General features: G+C 52.7%; 2 protein-coding genes across 5 annotated transcripts; both read left to right on the forward strand.

The window, feature by feature from the left end:
- The first annotated feature begins 259 nt into the window (after positions 1 to 259).
- TBCCD1 (TBCC domain containing 1) lies at positions 260 to 9,674 on the forward strand. Its single transcript, XM_038146292.1, has 7 exons — positions 260 to 622; positions 724 to 873; positions 2,768 to 3,134; positions 4,016 to 4,202; positions 4,828 to 5,325; positions 8,402 to 8,577; positions 9,180 to 9,674. The coding sequence occupies exons 1-6, from the start codon at positions 287 to 289 to the stop codon at positions 8,529 to 8,531; spliced, it is 1,668 nt and encodes a 555-aa protein (XP_038002220.1). The 5' UTR covers positions 260 to 286; the 3' UTR covers positions 8,532 to 8,577; positions 9,180 to 9,674.
- Positions 9,675 to 9,803: 129 nt separating this feature from the next.
- CRYGS (crystallin gamma S) lies at positions 9,804 to 18,062 on the forward strand. 4 transcript variants are annotated; one of them, XM_038146295.1, is made up of 3 exons: positions 9,804 to 10,173; positions 15,691 to 15,933; positions 17,734 to 18,062. In XM_038146295.1, the coding sequence occupies exons 2-3, from the start codon at positions 15,718 to 15,720 to the stop codon at positions 18,004 to 18,006; spliced, it is 489 nt and encodes a 162-aa protein (XP_038002223.1). In that variant the 5' UTR covers positions 9,804 to 10,173; positions 15,691 to 15,717; the 3' UTR covers positions 18,007 to 18,062. The 4 variants fall into 4 exon arrangements, with proteins under 4 accessions (XP_038002223.1, XP_038002224.1, XP_038002222.1 ...); XM_038146296.1 differs by having other exon boundaries at positions 9,804 to 10,168; XM_038146294.1 differs by lacking the exon at positions 9,804 to 10,173 and adding an exon at positions 11,187 to 11,465.
- Positions 18,063 to 20,470: the final 2,408 nt, after the last annotated feature.

A 20,470-nucleotide genomic window follows, 5' to 3' on the forward strand; every position in this document is an offset into this window, starting at 1 on the left:
GCTAGCCAATCCGAGCGCGCCGCCGCGCGACGCCAGCCAATGGGCTGCTCACACCTCACCGCCGCCGGCCAATCGTCTGCCGGAGCGTCGCCGCCGAGGGCGCCGGCCCCGCCCCGCCGCCCCTCCAGGGTTACTTCCTTCCGAACAGCCAATCAGAGAGCGCAATGCTTTTTCCCGCCCTCTCGCTGGCAGTCTCGACCAATGGGCAGCGGCTCCCGGCGGGGGGGAAGGGCCGTCTCTATGGTGCCCGCGGCGGAACCCGGAAGTGGCGGCGGCGGCGGCGGCGATGGCGGCGGGGCCGGTGCGGCTGTGGGTGCGCACGGAGCCGTTCCTGGTGGGAGCGCTCCCGGCCCCGCCGCCCGCCCGCCTCAGCCCGCACTACCTGCGCAAGGCGGCCGCCTACGCCCGCGCGCGGGCGGACCAGGGCTGCTTCCCGCGGCTGCGCTGGCCCTGCTGGCGGCACATCGCCTGCGGGAAGCTGCAGCTGAGCCGCGACATCGCCTGGCTCTACTTCGAGCTCTTCCGCGGCCTCCTCGGGCCCGCCCCGCCGCTCCGCCTGCGCTGGGCCGAGGCTGAGGCGGCCTGCGGCAGCGCCGAGGAGCTGGAGCGGGAGCGGAGCAAGGCAAGAGGCCGGGCCCGGCCTAAGGCAGGGGGAGCCCCGACCCCGCCTAAAGGGGAGCCCGGCCCGGGCTGACGGTTCTCTGTCTCTCCCGTGCTCTCCAGCTCTCCGTGGACACGCTGCAGTTCCTGCTCTTCCTGTACGTGCAGCAGCTCCACAACGTGTCCCTGCGGCGCTCTCTGCTCGGGGACGAGTGGCCCAGCCCCAGGACCAAGTCTCCCAGCCTGACAGGGAAATCGGCCGGCGGGAATAAGGTACTCGTGCCTCTGGGATTGTCCGTGTGCAGGAGCCTCTTCGCTCTGGGGAGCTGCCCTGAGGGGGCTTGGAAAGGGGATGGTTTGTTCCTGGGAGGGTTTCACCTGTGAGCAAAGCTCCAGCTGCAGAACTCCTGTTCCACGGTAAGCGAAGTGAAGTTGTTGTGATCGCCACAGTTTATAAAAACGTATTTTAAAGTTTTCCATGAGACTTTCCTGGAGTCCAAAGCCAACTGAATATTCCGTGAGAGTCTTGGCAAGTCTCCTTTTGAGAAGCAACAGCCTTTTTGCTTCATTAGTCAAGCAGGGAGCTCTCCTCATGCTCATAGTGCCTTTCCCATGGTCCAGAGTGGAAGTTTGGATTCTGGGGTGTCACATTCTGTTTCTGGGAGGGGAGTTGGTTGTTCAGCTGTAGATCAGCCACGTGGAAATGCTGTTTCCTTCTAAAATACTGCCGTGTATTTAGGAAGGAGTGAGTTGGACGTGTCCCGTGGGCAGCTCTCTGTGGGAGAATGGATTACAGTTTGCAGCCCTGTGTAAGGCCATGCCAGCCTCTTGAATTCTGGCACAGATGTGCTGCTGTGAGCAGGATGAGCCGGTGAAATGTGGCTTGGGGCAAGCTGGAGTGATTGAAAATAGGAGCTGGATAACTTTATCCTGAAATGTTGAACAGAAGTGGTGAGGATAAGGTGTCATCACAGCCCTGCGTTCCTTCAGCAAAACTCAGCTTTATGAAGCTCTGCCAGAATTGCAGTCTCCTGCTTTTTTTTTGGGCTGCAGCCCTTTAGAATTTGAAATAAAGATTCTTTCAGAGGGTTTGGTTCATTGGAGAAATGACCCTCAGCATTTTGTGCTGGCACTGAATCCTGGCTGCAGGGATTTTCCAGTGGAGCAGCTCCAAGACCTTGAGTGTCAGTTATTGATTTGTGTCCTCCCTTTGAATGCCAGCAGCCTGGCCTGGCTTTGTGTGGCACTGTAGAAGAGCCTGGTGCTGCTCTCTAGAAGGAAACACTTGGAACCTGAGATGGAATGAAATGATTTTTTTTGAGTTTTTGGGGGGAGGTGTCTTTCCAGCCTTGTGAGAGCAGAGCAGCAGGAATGAGCACTGTGCCTGAGTTTCCTTCCTCTAGAAGGATTCTGAGCAAGGGTTTGTGTACATGATGTCCATGGAGCTTCTCAGCTTGGAGAAGTCATCCCCTCGTGTGTTTTCCTGCCCCTCCAGAACTGGAACAAATACTTGGTGCTTGAGATGGAATGAAATGTTTTGAGTTTTTGGGGGGAGGTGTCTTTCCAGCCTTGTGAGAGCAGAGCAGCAGGAATGAGCACTGTGCTTGACTGGGTTTCCTTCTTCTAGAAGGATTCTGAGCAAGGGTTTGTGTACATGATGTTCCTGGAGCTTCTCAGCTTGGAGAACTCATCCCCTTGTGTTTTTCCTGCCCCTCCAGAACTGGAACAAATACTTGGTATCTGAGATAGAATGAAATGTTTTATTTTGAATTTTTTGGGGGAGGTGTCTTTCCAGCCTTGTGAGAGCAGAGCAGCAGGAATGAGCACTGTGCCTGAGTTTCCTTCCTCTAGAAGGATTCTGAGCAAGGGTTTGTGTACATGATGTCCATGGAGCTTCTCAGCTTGGAGAACTCATCCCCTCGTGTGTTTTCCTGCCCCTCCAGAACTGGAACAAATACTTGGTGCTTGAGATGGAATGAAATGTTTTGAGTTTTTGGGGGGAGGTGTCTTTCCAGCCTTGTGAGAGCAGAGCAGCAGGAATGAGCACTGTGCTTGACTGGGTTTCCTTCTTCCAGAAGGATTCTGAGCAAGGGTTTGTGTACATGATGTCCCTGGAGCTTCTCAGCTTGGAGAACTCACCCCATCGTGTGTTTTCCTGCCCCTCCAGAGTTGGAACGACCAGGAGCACCTTGCCTTTGTGCAGAGCAACCTGTTGGAGATCTTGGAGCTGCTGCTGGAGCCAGAGCAGCTCTCAGCCTCTTCCCATTCCAGCTGCAGCAGCCTGGTGTCCTTTGAAGCCGTGTGTGCCCTCAGCTTCCTGCTGGAGGGCACCGTCAGCCATTCGGGCACGGTCCGGCCCCTCCACGAGCTGGCCCTCAGGCAGCCCTGCCACGGCCACAATGGGTATTCCAAGGGCTCCAGAACCTTCTCCCTGCCCAAGCTGGAGAGCTGGCTGCGCTCCTGCCTCACTGCCAACCCCCTGGGAATGACTGCCTGCCTCAAGGCTGGGAAGAAGCTCGCGTGGGCACAGCAAGGTGGGCAGAACTGCTGGGAAGGTGTTGTTAGATAGGCAGAAATGTGGGGGGATTTTGGGATGTGGGGGGGAATGGAAATATGTGAGCAAAATAGAAATGTATAGAAATACACAGAAATGCAGCAAGCATGAGTATGGAAAAACAAAAGCAGAAGTATTCAGAAATATAGAAATAAATAGAATTACAAAAGTGTAGAGAAATTGAAAAAGAGAAATAGAAAAAATTAGAAATACAGAAATAAATTTAGAAATAGAGGAAAATAAATCTAGAGAAATAGTATAAATAAAATTTTAAGGAAAAAAAAAAACCCAGAAATGAGAACTCAACTCTCGTTGCTGACCAGGGATCTGGCAATGGGGTGGGACCTGGTCTAGGTTTCCTTCTCTCCAGTCCAGCCCCTCTCCTTCAGGGACATGGCAGTAGAGCCAAGGCACTTTCTACCTTAGGGTAAGGAATTTAACTCAATGTTTTGTTTCCCTGACTGCAGGACCCCAGGAGGGGCAGTGGGTTAGGGAGGTTGGGGAATGGCTTAAGGATTGTGTCCTAAAGAGAGCATTTCCCTTTTTAAAACACAATTCCTGCTCAAAACCCACCCTCAGGATCTTCCTGCTAAGTCCTGAGTCTTGTGTTCAGCAGCAGGCTTGTGGAACTGAAGATTCTGGAGCTTGTGTGAGGCTTTGACTTCTAAGTAATCTTGAAGTGGTTTTGATCCTTCAGTGTCTCTCAGTTTCTGAAGTTTCTGGTGCCTCGTGCTGCTGACCTGCCCAGGAGGCATCAGGGGTGGTGTCACCACTGTGGGAAGTACCATCCTTGAACTTTGGGGCTGATTATTTTCCTGAGGGATTGCTGCACCCAGAACTTCTGTGGGCTTTGTTTTGCAGTGGAAGGAGCAACCAGGAGAGCCAAGATTGCCTGCAGTGCCCGGGTGGTGCCAGAGGTGTCCCCCATGGTGATCATGAGCCAGGTGTACAGGCAGACCCTGGCCAAGAGCTCGGACACTCTGGTGGGGGCTCACGTCAGAATCCATCGCTGCAACGAGTCCTTCATTTACCTCCTGTCCCCTCTGCGGTGAGCTTGGGTTCTCCTGGGACACAGCTGGACTCCTGGCTGACCATGAGGGTGTCCTGGGGGCCAGGAGGCCAATGGGATCCTGGGGGGCATTAGGAAGAGCATTCCCAGTAGGTCAGGGAGTGATCCAGCCCTGCTGCTCAGCTCTGTGAGACACAGCTGGGGTGCTGTGTTCAGGTCTGGGTTCCTCAGGAGGGGCAAGGAGCTCCTGAGAAGGTCCAGTGGATGGTACAGAGATGATGAAGGGACTGGAGCACCTCCCTGACAAGGAAGGGTGGAGGAGCTAGGCCTGGTTAGTCTGGAGAAGACCAGACTGAGCTGGGGTCCCATCAATCCATACGGAGATCTCCAGGTGGTGCCAGGCTTTGCTCAGTGGTGCCAGTGACAGGATAGGGAGCAATGGCCATAAACTAAAACACAAAAAGTTTCACCTCAACGTGAGGAAGAACTTCCTTCCACTGAGGGTGGCAGAGCACTGCAACAACTGCCCAGGGAAGAGGTGGAGTGTCCCTCTCTGGAGACATTCCAAACCCACCTGGATCCTGTGTCACCTGCTGCAGGCAGCCCCTCCTTGGACTGGATGGAGGCTCCTTCCAGCCCTAAAGGTCCTGTATTTCCTTGGCAGATCCGTCACCATCGAGAAGTGCCGGAACAGCACCTTTGTCCTGGGCCCTGTGGGGACATCAGTCCACGTCCAGAGCTGTCACAACGTCAAGGTCATCGTGGTTTGCCATCGCTTGTCCCTTTCGTCCACCACGGGCTGTACTTTCCACACTCTCACACCCACGCAGCCCCTCATCCTCTCGGGCAACCAGGCGGTGAGCTTTGCCCCTTTCCACACCCACTATCCCATGCTGGAAGACCACATGGCTCAGGTGGGCTTGGCCACTCTGCCAAACTACTGGGACTGCCCCATGCTGGTGTGCAGGGACAGCGGGGACACGAGCGTCTTCCGGCTGCTGCCCCCCTCAGAGTTCTACACCTTTGTGATTCCCTTTGAGATGGAAGGAGACACCACGGAGACCCCAGGGGGGCTTCCCCAGGAGTACCGGGAGGTGCTGAGGCAGCGGGAGCAGAAGGTGCAGGTGTGGCAGCGCATGGTGAAGGAGGCAGGGCTGACCAGGTGAGTGCCCCCCAGGGAGGGCAGAGCTCGGCCGCGTGGACAGAGGGTTGTTTGATGGGGTTCCACAGAAATCCTTGAAGGATGGCTTGGGTTGTGTGAGCCATGTCTTACAGGCCAGTCCGAGAGCATTAGTAATTAGCAATCCTGGGTTCTGCTTGGTGGTGTGGGAAGACTAATGCTCAGAGTTGTAGAATCCCAAAATGCCTTGGGTTGGAAGGGACTTTAAAGCTCATCCTGTTCCACCCCCTGCTGTGGAACACCTTCCACTATCCCAGGTTGCTCCAAGCCCCGTCCAACCTGGCCTTGAACAGTCTGGGGATCCAGGGGCAGCCACAGCTTCTCTGGGCAACCTGTGCCAGGGCCTTAGCACCCTCCCAGGGAAGAATTTCTTCCCAATACCCCATCTAGCCCTGCCCTCTGGCAGTGGGAAGCCATTCCCCTATGTCCTGTCACTCCAGCCCCTTGTCCAAAGTCCCTCTCCAGCTCTCCTGGAGCCCCTTTAGGCACTGGAAGGTGCTGTGATGCCTCCCTGGAGCCTTCTGTTCTCCAGCTGAACACCCCCAGCTCTCCCAGCCTGGCTTCAGCCCCTGGAACACCTCCGTGGCCTCCTCTGGATTCCAGCAGCAGCAGCACATCCTTGTTACGCTGGGTATCCCAGAGCTGAAGGCAGCTCTGCAGGTGGGGCCTCACCAAGTGGAGTGAAGGGGGACAGTCCCCTCCCTCAGCCACGCTGCTCCTGAGGAAGGGCTTTCTCATGGTTGCATTTTCCCAGCTTGTGAGGCTCCAGGAAAGGCAGCCCCAGATGCTGCTGAGGTGAGGGATCCACCCTGGCAGTGGATTGGGCCAGGGCTGGGTGTGCACCCTGAGCTGCCTGGGGTTCCTCAGCCCAGCCTTCCCCTTGGGATTGGAGCTGTACATGGCTGTCCCAGCCCTTGCTGAGGTGAGCTGGGAATGTGCATGTGCATGATCGTAGCAGATCCCCTTGGGCAGTAGCTTTGAAATTCCTCTGGAGCAGATCACATGGAATCCTCTGCCCAGCTTCCTTGGCAAGCACAGAATGGGGATAAAACCCCATTTCAAACAACTGTCGTTCTTCCTGGGCTGCTGCTTCTTCCCTCCACAGTTTTGGGAAGGAGTTTGGCCTGTCAGAACCTTCCTGTGAAAGAAATGTGAGGAAATGGGGATGATGTGCTTAGATTTGCCATCGTCAGCTGCAGTCACAGGAGGCAAGAGCTCGCTGCTTATTCCATAAAAGGGGGGAAACTCTGGCAAGTTTAGAGGCTTGTTGAAAAGAAAGTGGGCAGCTGACAGTGGAAAATGTCTGTTGTCTCCTGCAGGCAGGGAAACAAGAAGGGAGACAAGTAGGCAGCTTAGAGCAAACAGGATATCAGGCTTGTAGAAAGAAAAAAGCTGCTGTGCTCGAGCGGGGAGGTGAAAGAGAGTGTTAGAAATAAGAAGACATCTTTCAAGAAGTTGAAGTTGTCTGATTGAGGAAAGTGGGGCAAAAAAAGAATGTAAATCCTGCCAGGCTGAAAGTAAAACCCCCGTAAGACAGGACCAAGAAGACAGCTTGAGGAACAACTTGCAAAAGCATAAAATCCTGTTTATTCATTTTTCTGAGCGTATCAGACAGAAAGTCTTTCAGGGTCAGTAGCAGATCAAGGTAGAGAAAAAGCTCTTGGAGAAGATAAATCCACAAGGGAAGAAAGAAGTGACTGCCTTTGTGTTCACTGGGGAGGAATTTGGGTTAGTTTGTGTTTCAAAACCCTGCTTTGTGGGGAATGGCTCAAATGGAGGAGAACATACAGACAGCAGCCTTAACTTGAAAAAAGGGTGTGGGTACATGGAGCCTGTCTGAGGGTGAGTGGGACAAAACAAAATAGAATGGCCTGAATTGAAAGGGACCTTAAAAACTCAACCAGATTCCACCCCCTGCCATGGGCAGGGACACCTCCCACTAGCCCAGGCTGCTCCAAGCCCTGTCCAACCTGGCCTGGGACACTTCCAGGGATCCAGGGGCAGTCACAGCTGCTCTGGGCACCCTGTGCCAGGGCCTCCCCACCCTCACAGGGAGGAATCCCTTCCCAGTATCCCATCTGACCCTGTCTTCTGGCAGTGGGAAGCCATTCCCCCTTGTGCTGTTGCTTCAGGCTCTTGTGAAGAGTCTCTCTCCGTGTTTCTTGTAGCTCCTTCAGGCACTGGAAGGCCACAGTGATTTCACCCTGAAGTTTCTCTTCTCCAGGCTGAGCAATCCCAAATCTCCCATCCTTTCCTTAGAGGAGGGGTGCTCCATCCTTCTGATCACCTTTGTGGTCTCCTTTGGAGCTGGTTTCCTGCTTTTCCTGGTACATAGTGGGGTCAGCACATCAAATTAGGAATTGGTTCAAAGCAAACCCACATAAAATCTCCAGAATATTGAAAAGTGTTCGTGTTTCATCGGTGTTCAGAAATGAATTGTGTAAACTCCTTGAAAAAGTCTATCGGGAGCTACTCAACACCTGTGCCACCTTTGGCTTAAGAAACTCCAGATGTGAGCTGATCCCAGAGGGCCGGGATGCTGTTCTGGAGATGCTTTTGGGCATCTGACCAGTGCCAGTTAGCCTGAGCTGAGCGGCTCACCCTGTTAGGCTTGCCAAAACCACCCCAAACAGAAATTGATGTGAGGTGTGTTTATAGTGCATTTTTTCCCTGATCTCCATCCTCTCTGATGCTGTCAGAACAGAATTTCGTGTCCTTAGTGCTTAAGCACTGGTTGCTAATCTTAGTTTTCTCCCTTTTCAGCTGTGCCCTGAGGGGAAAGTGGAGGCAGCCCTGGAGCAGGGTGGTTGTGGTGGTGAGATGGGGAGTTTTGTATGACTTCTCCAACTCCACCAGGTTCTGCCTTTGGGGTTCATTATCATCACATTCACTCAGTAAAAACCTTTTCTGGTTGTCTCTGCAAGCTTCAGGAACCAAGCCTGCTTCTTCCTGATACATCTGGAGGCTTGTTTGGATAGTGAAGATGTTGTAGAAGTATAATACAGTGAATAAATGTGCTTTTTTTTTCCATATTTCCATGCTGCTGTGTCTGTTTCAGGGATCAGAGGAGACAATTCCAGACTGTGGTGGAAAACAAGTTCTATGAGTGGCTGGTTCAGACGGGGAACAGGCAGCAGCTGGACAGCCTGGTCCCTCCTGCCCTGGGCTCCAAGCAGGCAGCAGGATAACATTCCTGGGCAGGCTAACATTCCTGGGCAGCAGAAGGAAAGGCAGGTGAGTGAAAGGCCTTCTTCTCTTGCTTCTTCTCTTCCTCCAAGAATTGTCCCATGTTGGTGTGCACAGCCAAGGCTGAGGTAGGAGAAGCAGGAGTCTGAGGGAATGTTCTCACAAGAGCCTGGCATTTGGGATTAGTTCTTACTTTCCTGTCAAAACCCATTCTCAGCTGAAATCCGTGTCCTCAGCATGGCCTTGTTGCCAAGTTTGATTTGTTGGAGGCATCTGTAAGGCAGATGGGCACATTGCACATAATGTGATATAAAACTGATTGGAATGGCTCTTTTTTTCAAAGAAACTCTGGGTATTGATGTCTACCCATCTCACTTTTTGCTAAAGAGTTGAGTGAGACTTTGGGTTGCTCTTTCAATAAGACTTTGAGTAATTCTTACAATAAGACTTTGGATAATTCTCACTTACTCTTCCCAAGCAGAAGTGGTTTAGGAGGTGGAGACCTGCCCTTATTGTGCTCTTCTGCAATTAGAAAATTAGAACCATTAGAAAATTGTTTTATTTTTGATTTAGCCTTTGAATTACTTTTTTGTTTTTTTTGTTTTTTGCTGGTGTTAGAAGTAAAATTGTCTCCTTTTATTTTGTTCCAGAGCTCTGAGAACAGCCAGTAATCCACTCAGCCCAGTTCTCATTAGGACTTTGTGCCATCCCACCTGCACCCACTGGATCTGACACGCAGCCCTGGTGTGGATGGGACTGCCTGGCTGCTGTAGGATTCCTGAGCATTGCTGCTTTCCCAGGAATGTGCTGTAGCCATCCTTTTGGTGACTGAAAGGTGCCTGGCACTGGGGGAAGATGAAGTGTGCCTTGTTGCAGAGCTGTCACAGCAGTTAGTGTCCATGGTGTCCAGCACACCAGGTTTCCTGGGACAAAGCTGGATGCAGGCCCTGGGCATCACCTGCATCCTCATGGTACAAACCAGTGGTGCTGTTTTTAAAAATGTGAAACAGAATGTTTAAATTTTTAATGAATGAAATCAAATAGTTGCTTTTTTTTTAATATGAAGATGGCACTTTTGAAAATTAATTTTTGTATATGGTTGCATAGTTTTGACAAATGTCAATAAACCAGATTTGTTGGATAAACCTGGCACATGTCCTGGGGAAGGGGTTTTACCTGTGCAGTTGGTCTTGGGGGGACACAGCATCTTTTATCTTAATGCAATGTGAACCTGCCAGAGAGAGAAACTGCTAATTTATGGGGAAAGTGGGGCAAAAAAAAGAATGTAGTCCTGCCAGGCTGAAAGTAAAACTCCTGCTGAAGGTTTTGAAGGGTGCCCTGGCACAAAGTTTTGATACAAGCCCTATTCCTATCTCTCATAATTTTCATAAAGATTATCAGCTTGAATAAGCACCATTCTCATGTGCTGGTGGGATGTGTTTTGGGGAGATGTGCTCATAGCTGAGCACTTAAATAAGCTTGGAAAATAGGCAAAGGCATTGCATGGATGAGTGGAGGCAGCAGCTGCTGGTGCCTTGGGAAGAGCTATCCAAGCTGAGAGTGAGGGGAAGGCACAGTGCTCTCAAGTGCACAGCCTCAGAATTCCTCTGAAGATCCCCCTTGGCTCCTGGGCAGGCAGGTAAGGTGAGTTTATGATAGTTATTCTATGTATGTAAGATGAGTTTATTGTATTTAACCAGCCTCTAAAGGAGGGATGTGTGAAGCGACCACAGCTTTGAGCTGTGAACCTGCTGATAGAACCCAGCTTGCGCTTGAACCGTGATCTTCAGGAGTTAAAAACTAAATCAATCCAAGTGACCTCAGAAAGGGCAACGGCTCTGGGTGATTCAAGGCTCCTAAAATGGGAAGAGGAGCAGCTGCTGATTGTGTGTGCCCCAGGCTCTCCCATCTGCCTGCATTTACAGAGCTGCTGTTGCGAGAGTGCTTGTCCTGACAGATTTGAAAGAGGGGCTGCGTGTTTCGGGCACTGCTGTGCCAAATTCGTGTCCCTTTGTCTCACTAAGCCTTTGGGCTGGGGCACTGAATAGCTGCAGAGGTGGTTTTTCATAATGCTCTGGCGGGGGGGTGGCTGTGGAAGCCAGTGATCCTCGGCCTCCCCGCTCCCAGGGCCGGAGTGTGGCTGAAGGGAAAACTCCTCCAGCCTCAGGTGCTGGGCTGGTGTTGGGGTTGAATTTGTGACACTTGCAGAGACAAAAGAAATCTGGGCATCGTTTGATGTGTGAAATCACTCACTTTGTGGGGAGTGGGGAGGTGGCCACACAGCCTTGTTTCCCTCAGGAGGTATTTGGAGTGGTGTGGCTCCAGCTGAGGGTGTCCCAGGAAAGTCTGCAGCCTCTTTGCTGCACAGATGTCTCCATTGAGAGCTTTCAATGCAGAGCTGGTCTTTGCAATCCTCTGATGTCTGCTCTGAGCGCTTGTTTGTCATTCCTTAACTGCATCCTTCAGTCATTCCTTAACTGCATCCTTCACTGCACCAGAACATTCCCTGATGAATACCATGTGCCCTCCTTACAAATGGGGTGGGTCTCTAAGAGCCAGCGAGGATTCCTTCTTGTTTAACAAGCTTGGAAGGGAGGGAGCAGCCAAATTACCACCCGTCCTTGGCAGGGGGCTGCGTGTTTTGAGTGCATTTGGCAGAGTTTTGGTGTTCTGACTCAGCAAATGGTAACAAAGGGAGGATGGCGAAGCCTTCCTTTATTCCATAATCCTGTTTGCTTTTCTGGAAATCGGCTATAGCCTCAGAATCACTGACTCAATTTTTGGATCCTATTCTCATGACAAAGCGGCTGTCTGGTTTAAAACAAGCCCGTTATAAAAAGGGCACCTCAGATCCTGGCTGTTTGTAACAGCTGCTGACGTTCCTCCGGCACAGGGGAGCTTGGCTGGAACGGAAAATGTCCAGAGCTGGAACCAAGGTAAGTTTGTTTGCAGTGTATTCTTGATTTTGGCTAAAAGTGCAGAATTTCGCAGGGATGAATTGTGGAGAAACTTTGTTTTTTTTTTTTGTTCTGCTGACAGCTTCCCCCTCTGTCAGCATGTGGGCAGGGGGAGATGCTTGAAATCCCTCCTCACGTGGAAGGAAGCTGGAGCTGAGCCCTCCCAAGTATTTTCCCAGGCTCTAGCTGGTTCCTCTAGGTGGGGCTTTGCCAGAGGATGGAGTCGAGTGCAGTGACTGGTGAGAGGCATTTTGAAATGGTTCTAAACCAGCAGGGTCTGATGCCTTGGGAACTGGGGCTGTAGGGGGCTGTGCCAGCTGGGAATCACTGTGCTTGCAGAGTGGGGTCTCATGGAAGGCTCCCTCGGAGAGAGCCTGACTGCCAGCACCAGCAGGGCTGCCACATCCCTTTTCCATGGTGGAGCAGAGGGTGTGCTGGGACAGAAAGGCTGCATGGATGGCCATGGCACTGAAGGGACTCGTGCTCCCTGAGGGATGCACACCGGCCTTGGGATTCGGTGCAATTGGCAGGGATGAACTGAAATCAGAGAAGGAGGTAAGTTGGGAAGCTCAGCTTCAGCTGGAGTGACATCTCAGGTGGGGATCCAGCTCCTCAGGCTTGGGTTTAGCAGAGCTGAGCTGGCTGATCCCACAGCACTTGTACTGGGTCTGGGAGTGGGCAGGGAGAATCTGCTGGGAAAGGAAAGGAGGGTGAGGACTTGGGCCAGTGCTCCCTGTGGAATGCCAAACACTGTTAGGAGGCTGCAGGAAGAGCTTCATCTGAGTTTAGCTTTTGGTCTGGATTCCTTTCAGCCTGTGGAGATGTGAGAGCTAAGGGGCATTGGAAGCACGGTGGGTTGGGAGGCACTGGGCAATGCCATGGGAGATCTGGCCCTGGCTTTTCTGTGTCCTTTGGCTCTGTGGCTCTCAGGGCTTGGGCTGTTGGGCTGGGAAGCCGAGGAGGGTGTGCTGGTGGCTCCTGGATCCCAGGGTGCAAACTTTCTGTACCTGAGCCTAAAAAAGGTGCTGGGGAACTGCAGCTGCTCCATCCTTGAGTCTCCTGCCAGCTTGGAAAGCCTTGAGCACTTTCTGCCTTTCCCCTGCCGAAAGCCATGTCCCTTGGAGTGTACCACGGGGAATTAATGGAATATGTGCTGCTGGGAGCAGCAAGATGGCCAGGAGGAGTTATCTCCTATTTCTGTATGCTGTGCTTGTTTAGCACATTCCAGGGAGAAGAAAAGGGCAAAATAGGGAATTAAACACCATTTCTCACAGCCCCGGTGAGTGATCTGCCCTGGAAAGGGATCACTGCTGACAGAGGAGGCACTCCTGGATATTTTTTATGAGTTTCCTTCTAGCTAAGCTACTGTTGAAAAGAAATATGTGATAACTCAGGTGAGGTGACCAAAGTGAGTGTTTTACATTCCTGCAAGCAAGATCTGCTCCGGCAAATGTGGTATGTGCCTGGTAACCCCCAAAGGCAAGGTCTGGGCACGGAGGGGTTAACAGGGGGGTGCTGGGAGCAGAGCTCCTGCAGGGTTTGGTTGAAGGAAGATGATTTCCCTGCAAGTGAGAAGGGACAGAAACAAAGCTGCAAATCTGGAACTGGAATCTAATTCACCTGTAATTACTCTGTGGGTGAAAACATCAAGCTGCTCTGTTGGTGCTTGAATCCATGCAGGAAAGCTGGGAAGCAAAGGTCTGAAACGAGCTGAGGGTGTGTCTGAAGGGCTGTGCTGGAGAATGGGTGGGCAGGATCCCTTAAATTCTGAAATTAAATCAAGGAGCAGCACGTTGCTTGGACACAGTTTTGCAGGAACAACCATATCCTTAATGTGTCTTTGGATTTCTTTGGCTTTGTGGTTTTACAGGGGAAATGCCCCCCTGGAAACATCAGGAAGCGTTGCCAGGCTCCAGCTTGGTTGTGTTAGGCTGGGTGGGGAAGTCATCACTGAATCCCAGAATAGCTTGGGTTGGAAAGGACTTTAAAGCCCATCCAGTTCCACCCCTTTCCATGGGCAGGGACGCCTTCCACTATCTCAGGATGCTGCAAGCTCCATCCATCCTGGCCTTGAACTCTTCCAGGTTCCCTCTGCCCAGAAAGCAGATCCACATTGGGCAGAGTTCCTCATCAACCTTGTTGGACAGGAGTGGGACAGGATCAGAGCTTGGGGACAGATGCTGGAGAGAGGGATCAGCCATCCCAGCAGAGGATAATGCCGAACTGGGAATAAATGAATCCCTGCAGAGGGTTTTGCAGGAGTGCTGTGCCTTCCTTGACCAGTGGCTTCAAGAAGAGGGTGACTGGTGATGCATGACTGCCAAACCCAGCGAGCAGAGCTTTCGGTGTTGCCTTTGGGTCAGGCTGGCAGATTTTTTGGGTGATACCTTTAGGGACAATGATCCAGAAGCAGGATCTGGAAAGGGCAGTGGGTTGTGGCCAAGAAGACCTGGCCAGTGTGGTTAACTGCCCAAGAGTGGGAAAACAGGAGCTGGGCATTTCAGTGCACTCCTTTCACAGCCTTTATTCACTGCTGGAAAGGTCAGAGTGATTCCCAGCTCTCCACTGAAGGTGGGAAGATCTTGCTCAGGATGTTAGGGGACAGGTTGTTTTGTGTGCACCAACTCCTTTGTGATGGCAAATCAGCCCTTGAAATGAAGAGGAAAATAGCATTATGCTAACAAATATCCAGTAACAGGCCACAAAATCAAAAGCATGAATCCTCTGGCATGATTAGTCTGACTTCCCAAATCCCTTGGTCAGGCTGGTGGGACACGCCGACCAACTAGCTCCAGGAAAACTCTGCTAATTTAATTTTTAGCACAAAACAAATTATTAAAAATAAAAAGTGAGAGACTTGTCTTGGATTTGGGTTGAAACACTGACAATGAATGATTTTTTAGGAGCAGGGAGGTTACATCGATACCAGTAGCCAAAGCACTGTAGGTGAAGTACTGCAGCTGGGGGTGTGTCTTAATACTGAAACTATGGAAAAAAAACATGGGAAAAACGGATTGTGGAGCACTGCATGTCAAGTGTGGCCAGAAAGATTCTCTCTAGACCATCTGGTGTTGTGAGCAAGCAAGGGATGTAGTCAAGACAGATGTGATAGTTTGGGAATCCTCTTGGAGAAGAGCAACGTTTGATGGGTAATTGTTACCTGGAAGGATCTAAAAATGGGGCTGGAGAAAGGACTGGTCTGGTCTAGGGCTTGGCAATATTTCCATGAAGGGATTTTTGAAGAAAACTGTGTCTCCTCTCCAGGGCTGGCTGGGTGGGTGATGCCTCAGGTGAGAGGAATGGGATTTGCTCATCAGCTCCCAAGATCATCTCAAGCCAGGTTGTGATCAAGGATAAAGTGCTTTGGGGTCAGCAGCCAGGCTATAGAGCAGCTCTTGGGAAAGAAATGTGGGGACGGATCGTGAATTTGTCAGAGGTTTCGTGGACTTGCAGCAACCAAAGCAGAACGAGCCAACTGCAAATACAATCCTTGGATATCCATAAAACTGCTCCCCACCACGCACATGGAATGCTCCCTTAGTTTCTCCTGGCATGGGCAAAGCTTGTGTGATGTCCAGCTTTGGGCAGTGAGTTTTGAGAAAGGAAATTTTGGGTTGTTCAAGTGGGAGCAAGGATGGGCTGGAAGACACGACCTGGGAGGAAAGAGACTTCTTCACCCCCTTATCAGTAAAGATCTCACTGCAAACACTTTGTAAGTCAGTATAAAGGAAATAATGGAATTGTTAAGGTAGAAAAGCCCTCTAAAGGCACCAAGTCCAACTGCTAACTCAGTGCTGCCAGACCCACCCATGTCCCCAGAAACCTGCTTCATACATTCCATTGACTTCTCACAGCTCTCCGGCCATAATTCAGTAACTCCTGATCTAGAGAAGGCGGGAGGGAATTGCTTTGATGGTGTTTTGCTGGAAAAAGGACAGGGACTTCTCTGTGGGAATGTTGTGTTGGACTGGGACAGAACAAAGGTCTGGGAAGGGCCGGACACTGGTGGCAGCTGGAGGCATTGGTGCCAGGCCGGTGGATTAGTCTGACTGACTGAACAGCTGGTCCTGTTCCATGGCTGGGCCTGATGATTTCTGATATCTCAAGGGCTCTGCTTTCAGGTATTTCCTGCCATGATGTGGCTGGAATATGGAGATGTGCTGGATGAGGAACCTCTCCACACTCCCTCCTCTGCTCGTTTCAGGTCACCTTCTATGAAGACAAGAACTTCATGGGCCGTTACTACGAGTGCGACAGCGACTGCCCCGATTTCCACACCTACCTGAGCCGCTGCAACTCCATCCGCGTGGACGGAGGCACCTGGGTGGCCTACGAGAGGCCCAACTATGCTGGGAACATGTACGTGCTGACCCACGGCGAGTACCCCGACTACCACCACTGGATGGGCCTCAACGACCGCCTGGGCTCCTGCAAGTACATCCAGATCGTAGGTGTCACCCCTTCCCGGGGCACGCTGCCATTTACTCCCATTGTCAGAGGGTTTCATCTGGGGGAATGTGGTGTCCATCCTCCTGGGGAGCCACAGAGGGGGTGGCTGCAGGGGGTTTGCTCCCATGGTCCCACTCGGGGAAGGTGTTTGGTGCGGGGAGAAGGTGAGTGTCTCCCGCTCTGGATTGCAGTGGGAAAAGGCAGATCCCTTTGAGTGTGGGTGAGTTTGCCTAGGAGCAGCAGTGTAGTTTCATCAGCACGTTCCTTTAGGGATTTCAGTGTCCAGGCAGGCTGCTCCAAAGTTTGCTTCTTGCCTTTTCCCTGATGTGTCACCAACTGACCCAACAGGCTCAAGGCCCGTAACGGTGCAATGCAGATTTTGCAGGAACATTTGGAATGAGGGGCAGTTTCCTCTCTAGCAAGCCAGGACTCCTTTCTGATACAGGGAACAGAATCCGTGTCACCAAACCCCTCTGGGTGTGGAGAGACCAAGCCCAGCAGACCCAGCAGACCAGCCCTGGAGTGCCCAGCAGCCTGGTGCCTCCTGGTGTGAGGAGAGCACGGGAGGTGTGCTCATCCCCTCCTAACTGATGATGGGGAGAAAGGAACAGAGGGAATGATCCTTTTGGGAAGCCTATGGGCAGGAGCATCCTTTAAAACTGGGATTGTGGATGAAGTGTGGATTGGTGCTGCTGCTGCTGAGGTTTTCCAGTAGTGGGGCAGACTCTGGTGATCCAGGGGTTGCTGACTTGGAGCACGGCTGTGAATTCCCACTGAATTCTTACAACTGAGAACGGGTTTTGCTTTTCTGCCTAGGAGTCTAATGCCCCTCTGAGCCTGTTTGGCTTTAAGCTGGGTCTAAATCCCTTTGCATGGGGCAAGGAGAGTTTCCAGGCGGTTCAGAGCACTGATCTAGCTTAAGACATGGAGCCAAAACATGTGTGAGATGTAAAAGCAGCACAACTTCCTCCACCAGGATGAAATGCTGAGCTTTATCCTTCATATCCACCTGGTCCTGGCTTTCCCCTGCCCTGGGGAGACCCCGAGAGCCCGCAGAGCTCGGCTGGGACTGGCAAGGAGGGGGCTGGCAAGGAGGGAGCGGGCTGGGAGGCGGGAGAAGAGGTGTCCAAGCAGCTGCAGATCAGGCGCTGCCGCGGTGCCTTCGGGCAAGGAGCTCTTCCAATCCCGGTGGGAACCAGGGCTGCCTCCGCAGCAACACGGCCCCGCCGTGGGGGGTCAGCAGCTCATTAAACCCCTCTCCGCCCGGAGGAGAGGGGACTGGAGGGGCTCTGGCTCTCTGATGCTCACGAGGAGCACTGAGGGGTTCAAGGCTGCCCAGGATAGCCAGATCAGCGCTGCTGACTCAAGGTTATCCCTGTTCTGCATGTGATGCTCTGTTAAAATTTACCCCAGCTGCTTCTCCCTGTGCTTTTGGAGGCTGAGGTGACATTTCAGCCCCGTCCTGCTGTGCTGGGGGTGGTTGGTACCTGATTTGAGTCTGGCTGTGCCCAAACTCAGCCCCCATGTCAGAGCTGGGAGGTCAGTGCCTCCATCCGGTGCTCCGGTTGCCGGTGAAGTAACCCAGAGCAGCTGTGGCTGCACCATCCCTGGAAGTGTCCAAGGCCAGGTTGGATGGGGCTTGGAGGAACCTGGGATAGTGGGACATGTGCCCACCCACGGCAGGGAGGCAGAACTGGATCATCTTTAAATCCCTTCCAACCCAAACCTTTCCATGACTCTGATTTTCTCTCCCTCCCCCCCACCTTTTTTTTTTTTTTCTTTTTTTTTTCCCTTCTAGCCAAGTGGAGGCCGAGGCCACATCCAGGTGTTTGAGAAGGGAGATTTTGGCGGGCAGATGTTCGAAGCCACCGAAGACTGCCCCTCCATCATGGAGGAGTGGCACATGCGTGAGGTGCACGCCTGCAGGGTGCTGGAGGGCGTCTGGGTGTTCTACGAGCATCCCAACTACCGGGGCCGGCAGTACGTGCTGCCCAAGGGGGAGTACCGCAAGCCCGTGGAGTGGGGCGCGGCCAGCCCCGCCGTCCAGTCCTTCCGCAGCATCTCCGAGTGAGCCAGCCCCGTGGAGGGCTGCCACACCCCCCCAATAAAGCAACTGAGTCGCTCAGCTCCGCCTTGTCCTGCTTATTCCCGGGATTTGCGTGCGACGTGTCCTGCCTTGGGGAGCTGGGGTGCAGCGGAGCCTTTTCTGCCTCACTGTCACCCCCTTCCCCATCCCCTGCCCCTCTGATCCTTTAGGAAAAAGCCATCCCCAAGCTGCAGTTTGTGCTCCAGTGTTCGGCCATCCCGGTGGAGTGGTGGCACCGTGCATCCCTGGGTTCCAGTTTTCGGTGGTGGCTGCGGGTGGCTCGCTCTGTCATGTCCCTGTGGAGTCCCTGCCTGCTCTGTTGCTGCTCCATGGTGGCTTGGGAGAAGGGATGAGGTTTTTGTGAGTGCCATGTGTCCTCCTGGACACCCTGAGCAGGCAGCTGCTGTCCTGGTACTGGAGGAGTTTGTGCTTCTCGTGATGCACGGGGTGACAGGACTGGGAAAAAATGGAGATCCCAGATGGAGCAGGAGGGGGACAGCCATAATCTCCTTAGGGAATGCTGGGGACCCTGGCAGCCCAGCGTGTCAGGTACAGGATGTCCCCTGGAGGTGTGAGCCAAGGGATTCTGCTGCTTAAACTGGGGCTGGGCCCCACATGGAGCCAGGAGCTGGAAGCAGGAGAGCAGGCTGGGTGTGGGATAGAGGCAGTGAGTGCCTCTGGGAGGTGGCTGCTGAAGGGCAGGAAGAGCTCCCTGGATACCTGAGATGTACAGGGACTAGAGGGAGCTCCCAGTTAGCCCAGTTTGCCACCAGGAACATCCCATTTTGCCCAGTGCTGTCAGAGAGACAGGTTCCAGGCACAGCCCCCTGGGCAGGAATAGCTGATGGCTGGGCACTCTCCCCCTTGGGACCCCGGGGAGCTGCAGCCTGTTTGCTCACGGAGCTGAGGGGTTTTGGGACAATGAGGCTGGAGGTGGAAGCAGAGCCCTCCCAGCCATGCTCTGCAGGCTCTTCTCCTTGATGTATGAGGTTATTATGAGCAGGGAGCCAGGGGAAGGGATGCTCGTCAAGCCACGGGGCTGCCGCCTCCTGGGAAAGCTGCTGCCGGTGGGGAATGGGAAGGAGCTGCCAAGTCCAGCCCCCTGGACTTCCTCCAGCACAAAGATGAACTGAAGAATTGCCTTTCCCTTCTTCCTCTTCCTCCTCTCCCTGTCATCCCTCTCCCTTAGCACTCTGCCCCATTCCAGCCTTTCCCTGCAAACGGTGATGCATCTTCACCCATTTCCATCCCTCCTCCACTCCTCTCCATCATGGATCAGCAGGACCCAGATGATCCAGCAACACAGTCGGGTTTCACTGTAGTTTTCCCCATAATATTTCTCCAGGACCAACCAGCCCTCAGCTCCAGCTCCCCTTTTCCCCCTGGCTCCTGGCAAAGCTCTCCGAGGGCAGCAGCTTGAGCACAGCCTGGCTCCTGGTTGTTTGTTTTTTTTTTTTTTGACAGTGAGCCTGTTGCTGTCTCTGTTGTGGATGGAAAATCTGTAGGTAGGTGAGCTCCACACAGTGCATTTCTAGCCACCTCCCACCCTGATTTTGGGGAATGTCCCCCTGTCCCCATCCCACATGCCCTGCACTGGATGGGTTTGGGATGCTCCAGCTCTGTGGCTGCTGCTATGCATTCACCCCGGAGCATTGGAAGAGCCAGACCTGGATCTGGTTTGCCCTTAAGGTAACATTTTCCCATGTCCTTCCCTTTCAATGCTAATCTCCCCACTTTAAAAACCCAATTAGCCCAACTCTTCCCCCCTTCTCCTTGTCCTCCAGGCTCTTGCCCTTGGGTGAACGTTGTGTCCTCAACGTTTGCAACCGACACAAACAACAATAAACAGCTACTTGGGTGCTTTTTTTTACCATTAGTTTTTATTTTATTCTTATTCCAGATGACTTTTTCCGTTTTTCCCTTGCCACGGCGGAGCAGGGCGCCCGTGGAGATGAGCGGGGAGCGCAGCAGTGCGAGCCCAGCCGTGCTGATGCCGGGTTTTCCTTGACAGCTAATTTCCATTCTCCAGTATCAGGGGGTCTGCTCCAGTAATTGGCATGCAGATTGTGTCCGGTGGGCCTGTTAGACACGAGCAAAGGCTCTGCTGCTTGGAATAAGCCAACCCCAGGCTGATGGATGGGGTGTAAGGAGGTCATGGGGAGAGAGAATTTCCAGATGCCCGTGTGCACACACCTACAAAATTTCCCATTCCATGCCCTCCCCCATCCCTACTTTCTTTATCCGGCAAACTCTAATCTATCATATTTCATTGAGACAAATCCTGCTCCATTTCTCTGTCTTTCCCTTTTTCCCTCTAAGGGAAATGTGATGGAACCTGCTCCTGGATTTAATGAGAAGATGGTGCAGCATAGCAGGAATTAAAGCGGTGCCATGCTTCATTAGCAGCTGGGGATCACAAGGAGCAGGCCCAGATGTTAATTACACTTTA

The sequence above is a fragment of the Motacilla alba genome, chromosome 9 (genome assembly GCF_015832195.1).
Source record: "Motacilla alba alba isolate MOTALB_02 chromosome 9, Motacilla_alba_V1.0_pri, whole genome shotgun sequence".
Taxonomy (NCBI): domain Eukaryota; kingdom Metazoa; phylum Chordata; class Aves; order Passeriformes; family Motacillidae; genus Motacilla; species Motacilla alba.

Coding starts and splice junctions, on each gene's coding strand:
- CRYGS (XM_038146293.1), top strand. CDS start 11,901: ATGGTGGAGCAGAGGGTGTGCTGGGACAGAAAGGCTGCATGGATGGCC. Junction 12,042..15,690: donor AACTGAAATCAGAGAAGGAG/GTAAGTTGGGAA, acceptor TGCTCGTTTCAG/GTCACCTTCTATGAAGACAA. Junction 15,934..17,733: donor CCTGCAAGTACATCCAGATC/GTAGGTGTCACC, acceptor TTTCCCTTCTAG/CCAAGTGGAGGCCGAGGCCA.
- TBCCD1 (XM_038146292.1), top strand. CDS start 287: ATGGCGGCGGGGCCGGTGCGGCTGTGGGTGCGCACGGAGCCGTTCCTG. Junction 623..723: donor TGGAGCGGGAGCGGAGCAAG/GCAAGAGGCCGG, acceptor CGTGCTCTCCAG/CTCTCCGTGGACACGCTGCA. Junction 3,135..4,015: donor GCTCGCGTGGGCACAGCAAG/GTGGGCAGAACT, acceptor TTTGTTTTGCAG/TGGAAGGAGCAACCAGGAGA.